Source organism: Sesamum indicum, linkage group LG9 (genome assembly GCF_000512975.1).
Source record: "Sesamum indicum cultivar Zhongzhi No. 13 linkage group LG9, S_indicum_v1.0, whole genome shotgun sequence".
Classification (NCBI taxonomy): Eukaryota; Viridiplantae; Streptophyta; class Magnoliopsida; order Lamiales; family Pedaliaceae; genus Sesamum; species Sesamum indicum.
The window spans coordinates 528611-538644 of NC_026153.1; the positions used below are offsets into that span (position 1 = coordinate 528611).

The 10034-nt window shown below is 35.9% G+C and overlaps 3 protein-coding genes across 6 annotated transcripts in view; 1 reads left to right on the forward strand and 2 right to left on the reverse strand.

Moving 5' to 3' along the window:
• On the reverse strand, positions 154-2355 carry LOC105169993 (60S acidic ribosomal protein P2B-like). Its single transcript, XM_020696869.1, has 4 exons — positions 2259-2355; positions 2034-2123; positions 484-716; positions 154-337 (listed from the first exon to the last, which is right to left on the reverse strand). Exons 2-4 carry the CDS (start codon positions 2119-2121, stop codon positions 311-313), a joined length of 348 nt encoding a protein of 115 aa, XP_020552528.1. The 5' UTR covers positions 2122-2123; positions 2259-2355; the 3' UTR covers positions 154-310.
• LOC105169994 lies at positions 4397-7243 on the forward strand. Of its 3 annotated transcripts, none has more exons than XR_002287820.1 (7): positions 4397-4622; positions 4709-4793; positions 5029-5178; positions 5309-5382; positions 5472-5590; positions 6567-6742; positions 6825-7243. XR_002287820.1 is itself a non-coding variant. In XM_011090560.2 (7 exons), exons 2-7 carry the CDS (start codon positions 4787-4789, stop codon positions 6919-6921), a joined length of 531 nt encoding a protein of 176 aa, XP_011088862.1. In that variant the 5' UTR covers positions 4400-4622; positions 4716-4786; the 3' UTR covers positions 6922-7235. The 3 variants fall into 3 exon arrangements, 2 of the variants coding, with proteins under 2 accessions (XP_011088862.1, XP_011088861.1); XM_011090560.2 differs by having other exon boundaries at positions 4400-4622; positions 4716-4793; positions 6567-6650; positions 6825-7235; XM_011090559.2 differs by having other exon boundaries at positions 4401-4622; positions 6567-6650; positions 6825-7235.
• Positions 7884-10034, reverse strand: part of LOC105169995 (flagellar radial spoke protein 5) — a 4079-nt gene continuing 1928 nt past the window's right edge. For both annotated transcript variants that reach the window (XM_011090561.2, XM_020696574.1), the window contains 6 exons: positions 9752-9816; positions 9575-9663; positions 9419-9498; positions 8867-8978; positions 8406-8525; positions 7884-8279 (listed from right to left, as the gene is read on the reverse strand). In XM_011090561.2, coding sequence (XP_011088863.1) covers positions 8094-8279; positions 8406-8525; positions 8867-8978; positions 9419-9498; positions 9575-9663; positions 9752-9816 — 652 coding nt within the window. In that variant the 3' untranslated portion in view covers positions 7884-8093. The remainder of the gene's footprint in view (positions 8280-8405; positions 8526-8866; positions 8979-9418; positions 9499-9574; positions 9664-9751; positions 9817-10034) is intronic.

Genomic DNA, 10034 nt, shown 5'->3' on the forward strand with positions numbered 1-10034 from the left:
CTAGGGGTGGAGCACTTGATTATCAGATAAGGAGAAGGTTCAATTGGAGACCACCACTTCATGTCAAAGCAGGAAAACACAACTGAACCTCCAGCACAAACTATGAACATTATAGAAAAACATGCCCCAATAACTGAATCTGATGAAGGGAAATGAAACTCAGAAGAAATAATACTATATCTTCATTGTCTTCCTCAACTTGTTTAGATGACAAAATTCCAGATCCAAAATTAACATAGAAAAATTCTCTATTAAAATAAACTGAAGAATAGAAAATTGTTGATACATGTTCCGCCACATTTCCAGTTTCTTAGTCAAAGAGACTGAAGCCCATGTCCTGCAACAGAATATATAGACAAAGTCAGGCCATCAAAGTAGTATTTTGTACAGTCCTTGTGGACATAAAGAAGGCATATCACTAATAATTCCCTAAAAACAGAAGGGAATAGGACATATATGCATAGCTATATAGTGAAAACTCACATCATCGGACTCCTCTTTCTCTTCAACTTTCTCTTCTTTCTTTGTCTCAGCAGGGGCAGCAGCTGCAGCACCACCACCTGCACCACCAGCAGGTGCAGCAACAGCCACTGCACCACCACCAGCAGGAACGGAAGCTAATTTTTCTCTTCCAGCGGCAATCAACTCAGTGATGTCTTTGCCCTTAACTTGAGACAATAGCAACTCAATCCTGTCATCATCAGCCTCAGCCCCAACTGAACAACAGAAGAGGTTTGTTAATCCAACAAAGCAGTCAATGAATGTAAATGACTAATTCTTGATAAAAATTAACCAACATGATGTTCAAACATCATAAGACAACCTCATCAACTTATAACGCATGATTCAATACACAATACCAAAAGTCAGGACCACCCTACTCTTGTCCAAAACATTATCATGGAATAATCAATCAGAATGATCCGACATATGCAAATTACTCTGTAGAAACAAAACCAATTGCAAAAGCAGTTGTAAATTCCAATTGAAATATATAAGATATATTATAATAAATTTATGATATAGTTTTAACTAATTCACCAAAAAAACTTAATATTCACTATCAATTGAGGAGACATTCACTATCAGCTTTTGGGATGACATGTTATCTATTATTATATATTTACATATATTATTGTATTAATATTATATATAATATATATATAGGCTGATGTCGGCCCCAAGGCGTGCCAGATTTGGGTTTACACCTTGGGTTTAAAAAAATCAGTTTTTAATTTTTTTTTAAAGTGTCATGGATGTTGTCCACGACACCAAGACGTGGACACTGTCCATGACTCGGTATTTTTTAAGAATTTTTTTTCAAGTAGTGGAACCTATTTTAATTTTATTATATTTTTATTTTTTATTTTTTAAATAATAATTAAATAATTAAATCTTGTGGAAACATCTAAATCCTTAGGACAAGCTATTAACTACAATCTACAACCTTATCCCATAATTCTGATCAGTAAAGAATTTCAGTCCAAGTTAACACGTACATAAATTTACACAATTCTATACATCCTGCGTGATATTTTAACAGAAACATACAAATACCGTTCAAAGCTGAATATTTCTATCTTTACCAAGATCTGAGTTCAAGAACAAAGAATCTTACAATTCGATGAGACCATTTTCCCACAGATTTCAAAAGAGTGGTAGGGAATTACAACACATTAAACAAAAGTACATTAACCCTTAAGCACAGGTCGCAATCAAGTTCAGATTACCAAACCCCCCCCCAAGCAAGGAAAAAGAAAAAAGATTTGTTTTAACATATTATCATCACCGTCCACCATTTTCATAAAATAGATTCAGTCAAGTGGGATGCTATTAGTGAAGAACAAAAACACCAACAAGAAAAAGCATAGAGGATATCCCCCCAAAAAAACACCAGTCTGGGAAGAAAAAATGTACGTCCAAAATTCAAACAAAAATTATCAGAGAAACTCAATTCACAGTAGTCAGCACACGCTTAACCAAGCACGTAACAACTGTAACTAATGGAATACAGCACAGATGGAGAAATGAACCTGAGCTGAGGATATCCTTCAAATTATCGGCGGAGGGGCTGGTGTTGCCACCCAAAACAGCCAACAAGTATGCTGCGACAACCTTCATCTCTAATAAAGTAAAGAAAAGGCAAAAAAAAAAACATAAATTCAATTCATAGAAACCCTAGAAACTTGGTTCAATTTCCAAAAAAACAGTCAAATAACCAAAAGAGATGTATAACTAAAGAGAGGAGGAGAACGTACTTGGGAGATTTGACGGCAATGGATCTCTGAAAATGCAGCTGCTGCTAGGGTTTTACTGAGAAGTTATGCGGAGGACTCCTGATTGGGCTATATAAGAGGATTGAAATTCGATTTTATAGTTAGGGTTTAGGTGTCCCTGGTTTAATTCTTTTGACGAAATTACCCTTGGGTTTGTTAATTGGGCCTTAGAACGCCAGGCCTTATAAAAATCTTGTTGGGCTTTGGAGCTATTCTATGAGTTCTTATTTGTTTATTTTTTATTTTCAATTATTATTATGTATTCATTGAGTAAGTTAGTGAATATGCTAGTTAAGATATTTTAACTCTACACTAACAACCCGCATCTGTGATGCGTGAATAAATTAAAAGTATTTACAATAAGTATCTTTTTATATTTTAAAGTATACTAATCCTCTTTTTGTGTGTATAATAAATAATATCTTATATATATTATAAATAAGAATATATATTGATGCTTACGATTTTAACATGGGTCCAAATGTCTTTTATTTTAATGTTATATTTGAATTAATTGAGTAAAAGCTCTTGAGAAACAAGATCTGCAAAATAAAATGTTAGCACTCTAATACTTAAGTTAGTTTCAAATTTAAAAATATATAAATATAAAAATGAATTATGACGAGAAATTATGATAAAAGTGAGAATTCCGTATGTAAAAACACAAAATTAGAGGAGTAGAGTATCAACAAGAGAGGTTCTCGAGTGTGTAAGGGGACTATCTGTTGAGGGGTACTCCCTATTTATAGAGGATGAGTCCCTCTGTAACAGGAGTTTTAGTGAGGGGAATCCGCATGCCCAGCTTGGAAAACGGGATTTAAGATGGATATAGTTATCTGTTCCTTAAGCAGCAAATTTTCGGATGAAGGGGGACTCCGCAGACTCCTACTAGTGGGGAGTCTTATTAAGTTGAAGAGTCCAACCCCTTGGAAAGATGCAGCAGGTCTTTGTACTAGGCCTCCTTCTTGGGTCAAGCTTGCAGGTTTAATCCGTGGACGAATTCTGGGGTGGACGGGGGGGCAAGCCTAGCGAACCTCCCTCTTTGGGCCGATCTTGAGAAAACAGACCTCCTTCCTTTGTTAATCTATTTTTTGGAGGCACCCATCAATGTCGCCCGCCTATCTAGTTTCTAGGGGGCACCTGCCAAAGCCACCCGCCTGTCTACTTTTTAGGGAGCAACTACCAAGGTCGCCTATCGAGTGTTTTTGGGTCTCTCATGACTTGGGCCTCTCGTTTCTTTCTTCTTTTTAGATCATTTATGCCTCTTTGGGCCAATCTATTTTTTTATGCACCTCATATATATATATATAAATTAACACATCATATTTTTTTAAAAAAATAAAATAGAAGAAATAAAGAAAGCAAATAAAAAAAAGCAATTTAGGGGTATTATCACATAACAACAAATTGATATTGTGGTGTTATAACTACCGTTTACGAGAGAAAAATGCCTTTTCTTCTATATTAATATAGAAAATAGAATTTTGTTAAATTTGCGGTAGCTACTATATTTGACAATGTAATGGCTAAAAGTTCAAAAATCTTTTATCAAAATACAGATTATTGTAATAAACATCTCAAATGCGAGAGCCCAGTGGTGCAAGATGAGTAGAGTTGGCTCACAATGAGCTCGAGCTATATTCTTTGAGCTCGCGAGCTCACAATTTTTTTTATTATTTATACATATTATTTAAGTACATATTTAATATTATATCAAGTTTACATTCAAAATTCATCATATATAAGAATTATTCATTAATATATCACTTATTTTAATTTTACATAATAATAAACTAATGTATTTTATTTATATTGTTTAAAAAAAGCTTAAGGAACAATTTAATAAGTTTTGATACTTTTTTGTAATAAATATTTAAAATTTACCATAAATTAGAGTTATTAGTTAATATCACATATTTTAGTTTTAGAAGATATCAAATATGGTATTTTAGTTGATATTATCTAAAAATCAAGCTTAATCAACAATTTAATACATTTTTATATTTTTTTTATGAATAAATCTTCAATGCATTACATATGAATTTTATCATTATAGTTTTTGAAATTTATTTGAGCCAAACTCACTTTATGATAAAATTTTGTCTTAATTCTCTATGGAGAATACTACAGAGTTCATCATATTTACATATCCCAAAATCTTAAGAAAAACTCAGTCAAATTACTCCAAGAAAACTGCTGGAGCTGAGAAGCATATTGCGGACGGTAGAATTGCATAATTCTGAAACTTCCTCCTTGGAGGAGTCGTTTAAAGACTCGAGCAATCCGCCCATCTCGCTGATCGGCAAGATTCTCTGGGTGGCGGTAATTGTTTCGTAATTGGCGCTGGTAATGTTTCTCTCTCAGTATATGTGCGCGTGTATTTTTATATATGCATCCATGGTATGAGTGGTAAAGTTTTGGTTTTTCTGAAGTTTGCAGTTGTTTCAGCGAGTTCTTTGTTATCTGAGGCATTTCATCGAGCACTTTGTGTTTTACAACAAGCTGTCGCCATGGATGGTATGTGGGATTTTTGTTTTGCATGCCTTTTTGTTGTTCACATCAATACCATTCTTGGGTATTGCTTATGGTATTGAAGTATGAAGTTGGTTTTTTAGCTTATTGAAATGTACTTTTTAGTTCTGCGAAGAAGATGTGCAATATGCTCTCTGAACTTGCAAGATATGCTGAACTTCCCAAATCTGGTTTGCATAATTTTCTAAGTCATTGTTATCTTTTTTATGTGTGTGCTTAGTGGATTCAAAGCCTACCATGGAGGAAACTATATTGGTGGGTGATGATCTGATGATGGGGCCACCCTCACCACTCATTCCACCTGAAATAGCGTCTCATGTGCTTGAAGGTGTTGATACATGTGATGGGATTTTGCGGAATCTATTTCTATGTAAAGTCTTCGCCTCTGTGACGTTTACTTTTTCATTTGTCTTTAGTGGAAGGGAGGGGGATTGTGGATAAGGGGCTATTCCTACGTTTAGAATGGGGAAGTGCTCATCTGTTTTCTTTGGTTATGTCAGGTCTGCAAATCAATGATATTGAGCCATTCTGTCAAGACGAGATAGCAATATATCGGCAATGTGCAGAGAAGAGGGTGCGTTTTGATTCTGATTTGTACTTAATCTTTCTTCTCTTGTATAGTTTCTTGCTGTTACTTTTCATGAAAGAATCTCCAATATGTAGGACAAGGAACTTAGACAGCGGCTTCAAGATAGTGAGCGGAAATTAGGGATGTCTATGCCTTTAGAGCAAGCGAAAGAAAGATGTAGCCAGTTGGAATCAGAAGCAACATCATTGGAGAGGTATACTTAGGCAATCAAAATAATATTGTCATCTAACGTCTATTGTCCTTAACGCCAGCCTATATCTTGTAAATTAGAATTCACTCTCATGACATTCTTCAAATGGTCTTGTGCACTACGATTTATCTTTAACCTCTCATTTTTCTTTACTTATTATTTACCAAAATTATCAATCTGGTATTCATTCATTATTGAAGAGCTAGATAACTTGAAATCCAAGATCTTTATAGCTCAAAGTGTGAATGAATGTCTATAAATTATTTAATTATCAGGCAAATTCTCCTTCCCTCCAACCTACCATCCACGGTGTTGAAACAAATGCATGTCAAGGAGATTCAGGGCAGAAGTAAATGCCAAAGTTCTATTTACCTACAGGCTAGACTTAAATGCATTTGTCCCTGTATATGATATCCCTTCAATGTCAGCATCCATTCAGATTGTCTTAGCCCATTTTTCATGGGAAGAATAGTGAGAATTTTAGTGGGTGATAAAGTTGCTAAACATCAATAGTATCTGGGGCATGATCAGTCTTCCATATGTGATAATATCAAAAACCCCTGGCCTATTCTCTTCGTTTTCTTTCTTTTGGTAAGTAAACAATATCCAGTGCAACAGTAGAAGCTAATTAATATCAGGTCGGAAAAAGAAAAGGGAAAATTTTGATTTTAATTGACCAAGACTCCTATTTTCAAATCCTCTTCATATATCATGCAGTTGCCATCCATGACTATGTTCTGAGTGCTTAGACTTCAAGCAATTTTGTGGTTCTTTAGTCAGCCAACAGTTCTGTAATTTCTGGATTCCTTAAGTTCATTGACCTCTTGGGCCGCCCTACAATACATATTAATCTATTTCTGTGCTTCTTTTAACTGCTTAAGCAATCTAAAGTATAGTTATCTGATTAGCAATAAGATTTGCAGCTTCCCTTGGCCAGGGTGAAAATTGTTGTTTCTTGAGTTTTTCTTTTGTCTTGTAGACACTTGATTTTGGCGAGTGGAGTGGAAGGCATGGAAGGATTTCGACAAAGGTGGAGTCTGCATGGGCGCCTTACTGATACAAAGTAATGCCTTGGTGATCCTGATATTTTCACGAGTCAAACATGTTGGCATTAAGATGCTACCACCTAAGCACATACCTCTAGGTTTTTTGACAGTAAGATCATGTAAATGTAACTGCATTCCGTGTTTCTAGATATCCATTACGATATCATACGCATTTGTACATTGTGTTGTAGGAAGCGCCTGGACGCCCTGAAGCAAGGAATGGAGAACAGGAAGAAAGATGAATCAGTTGGTGAATCAACCACCAAGAAGAGATGGTTCTTCTGGTGAAGATGGTTTTTCGAGGCTATAAGGTGTCCGTTCTACCCATCTTCAGAGAGCAGTGACATGTTGGATACATATGAGGCTGCTTGAGCTAATTCTTCATTTCTTGGGCTAACCTAGTCTTTACCTCCACACTTTGGGAATTGAATTTCAGTTCATTAACTGATATAATGTCTATGTATCGTCATATTAGCAAATGAATGTTCATTCTCCGGGTATCACATGCAGTCAACCAATCATTGTGTTTAAAGGCCCAAAAAAAAAAAAGAAGAAGAAACCGACACCTTGATGTGATATACATAAATTAAGTTATTGATTTCATTCTCCGCATTTATTTTTTGAAATCTCTTTTGGGATTGAAGATACTGGTTTGCAGATTGTGGGACAGCTCCAGAAGTCTCCACCAACCTGACATAAAAAATAGGCATCCATCCGCTGGTTGCTATTTGCCCTTTTGTGTTAATGAGAGTGAACTGATAAAGTTGGCAATACCGTCGGTCATGATATTTGGTAGCCCGACCACCCTTGCGTGGTCTTATGTGTAACTTGGGGCAATATTAGCTTGCGGAAAAGGTGAATAGGAGAACATGGATAAGGGTTAGATGCGAAGTGGAGACTACGAGATGCACATTAGGTTGCAAAGGTTAGAACCCTTGCAAGAGTGTGGTGGCATCAAATGGTACTTCCCTTTAAGCTTTCCCCCATATAGACATATCAACAGTGTGAAAAATTATATGAGTCGCATAAAGTAGATTGCATTTACCATAAGATGACAATTTTGTTGAATAATTTAATAAGATTGATCAATTGTATTCGTATGCCAATTACATAGTCTGCATTGATTTAGCCAAACTATAGATAACTACATAGTAAATGCAGGATACCCTACATGTAATTAGTGTATGAAAACCATGTAATGTGATAAATGCAATAATACTTGCATGGTAATTAGTTTGTTATGGTCAAACTTGGTTCAAATAAAAAAATTCTCGTAATATGATTGGTTGGAGGTTTCGAACTTGGTTCGGACAAAAAGTTTTACATTTGGATATCATCAATAAGCAAAGAAAAACAAGATGCTACATGAACACGTTTCTTTGACGGAAAAAAAAAAAAAAAACACTTTTTGCTACAAATATGGGTGATTCAGAAACATATATCAAATCATGCAGTCAGCTTTACACGCGTCTATACTCATCGCCACAGTCGCCGATTATTTTCATGAGATCTTTGCCTTTCTCTGAAACTTCCAATATGCTGCTTACATCTTCTTCATCAAGAACAAGGGAAAAGATAGCATTGGTGTCTTTGATGTGTTCCGCGAGACCAAGCCTGACACCTACCATTGATCCTGCCACAGCTTGCTGCAATGTGGCAAGTGTTACGGCAAAATGTTATCACAAACAATACAAAATTAAAAGAAAAAAATTGGGGCATGAAGAAAGAAATATCTACTTGTGATGCATAAAAGAACTTATGCAACAATTGACCTGATCTAGGATGTATTTCACAGCAACTGCGGGAATTGAAACCCCGTGTTTGGAAGCTACTCTTTTCAGGGTCTGAAGCAAAACTTGGAAAAGATTCCATCCCCCCCAGGCATCAACCATCTGCATTTTTTTGGACAAAAAGGTGTTAACCAGCAGTTACATAAAGAGTCTTGAAAGGTAACTAATAATCTTTGACTCGCAGCTCTCTCAAGAAAAAATGTGCTGGGTGCTATTCATTGGAGCCACTTTCAAAGCTTTATTAATTAGAATATTTGACTGCTTAAATAAGTTTGAGCAAGCCAAATTTTTTTGATGATAGTAGCTACTACGTGAAATTTTACATATTCTTTTCACTACTGAGTAGTTAATAGAACTAAATCATTTACATCTAATTGAGATTCCCCATACCATGGGAACAGCATTATTCATGATTGCATGATCTGTGCAATCTGGAGACTTACCCTTTTGTACTTCTGCAGTGAAGGAGTATTCAGTGGAGGGCCAGCAAAAGGAATTGTTAAGTTGGTGTCGAGGAACTTTTCAGATAACAGTCCACCCATCACTGTTCCGTATCTGCGGACAAATTGCTGTGAGGCATTTAATTAAGGGAACGCGCAACAATAAGCTCAGAGCAGTCTAATGCGGACATTATCTAGTTACAAGAGCATGCAAATCAAAATGTGCAGTAGCAAATGATTATTACTCAAAGAAAACACTAGGAACATGAGCTACGGGTGATGTCCATGAGAAGCACTCTGCTGCTCCTAAGATCTACTGTTTCAGTCCAGGTCAAGTTGATGCAATAGAACACGTAAGATGTAAACAGCAACATCGAGCATTTATATCCAATTAACAGACCAACTTCATAGCATACCAGAATCAGAACATGTTTTACTTCAAAATCAAGGACTACATCATATAACGTGTCTCCCACAGCATATTTTCACTTCGACAAAGCAAAGGTCCCTCCAAACAAAATTGCAGTTGAAGAGAGGGAGAGAGAGAATTAGTACGTTATAAGTTTAACTCCAGTGAGCTGACAAAGCTCTGCCATTTTCTGTTGAGGGCGCATGTCAACAATTGAATGTTGTACCTGAAGAAACACGAAACATTATGGGACTGCACAAAGCTTAAGATGAAATCCAAAACAACCAAGAAAAATCTCTTACCTGGTTGCTAACAACTGGAATCCCATTCTCCAGAATCTTTTGCAACCTCTCCGTATCAAAGTTAGTCAAAGCAACTGTCTTAATCTTACCTGCATGCCAATTGCTGAAGTAATCCAGTCTAATCAAGAAATTTGGCTTCCATTATTATAATTCACAGACAATTGGATACAGACAAACCTTCTTCCTTCAAATCTGTAAGGTGTTTAAGAGCATCAAGGTAGCCAGGATTTGAATAGTCCCACCTAGTTGAGTAATAACGAAAAAATTCAATCAAATAACTTATATCCTAATACTCCAAAAAGATAAGAAATAGTTTCCAGTTCATTTGTATACCAGAAAGACACAGAGAGATCTTTAGATGACAACCTTATTAGGGCTAAAAGGCTTAACAAAGTGCTTAGGCCTGTGGGTCACATGGCCCAACACCCCAGCTTCTCACTTCTGTTCGCATATATATCAT

Excerpts from the sequence above, each read along its gene's own strand:
- LOC105169993 (XM_020696869.1), bottom strand. The coding sequence starts at position 2,121 with ATGAAGGTTGTCGCAGCATACTTGTTGGCTGTTTTGGGTGGCAACACC. Across the intron at positions 717-2,033 it reads GAAGGATATCCTCAGCTCAG|TTGGGGCTGAGGCTGATGAT; the intron begins GTTCATTTCTCC and ends TCTGTTGTTCAG. Across the intron at positions 338-483 it reads AGAAAGAGGAGTCCGATGAT|GACATGGGCTTCAGTCTCTT; the intron begins GTGAGTTTTCAC and ends ATTCTGTTGCAG.
- LOC105169994 (XM_011090560.2), top strand. Across the intron at positions 5,179-5,308 it reads TTTGCGGAATCTATTTCTAT|GTCTGCAAATCAATGATATT; the intron begins GTAAAGTCTTCG and ends TGGTTATGTCAG. Across the intron at positions 6,651-6,824 it reads GGGCGCCTTACTGATACAAA|GAAGCGCCTGGACGCCCTGA; the intron begins GTAATGCCTTGG and ends ATTGTGTTGTAG.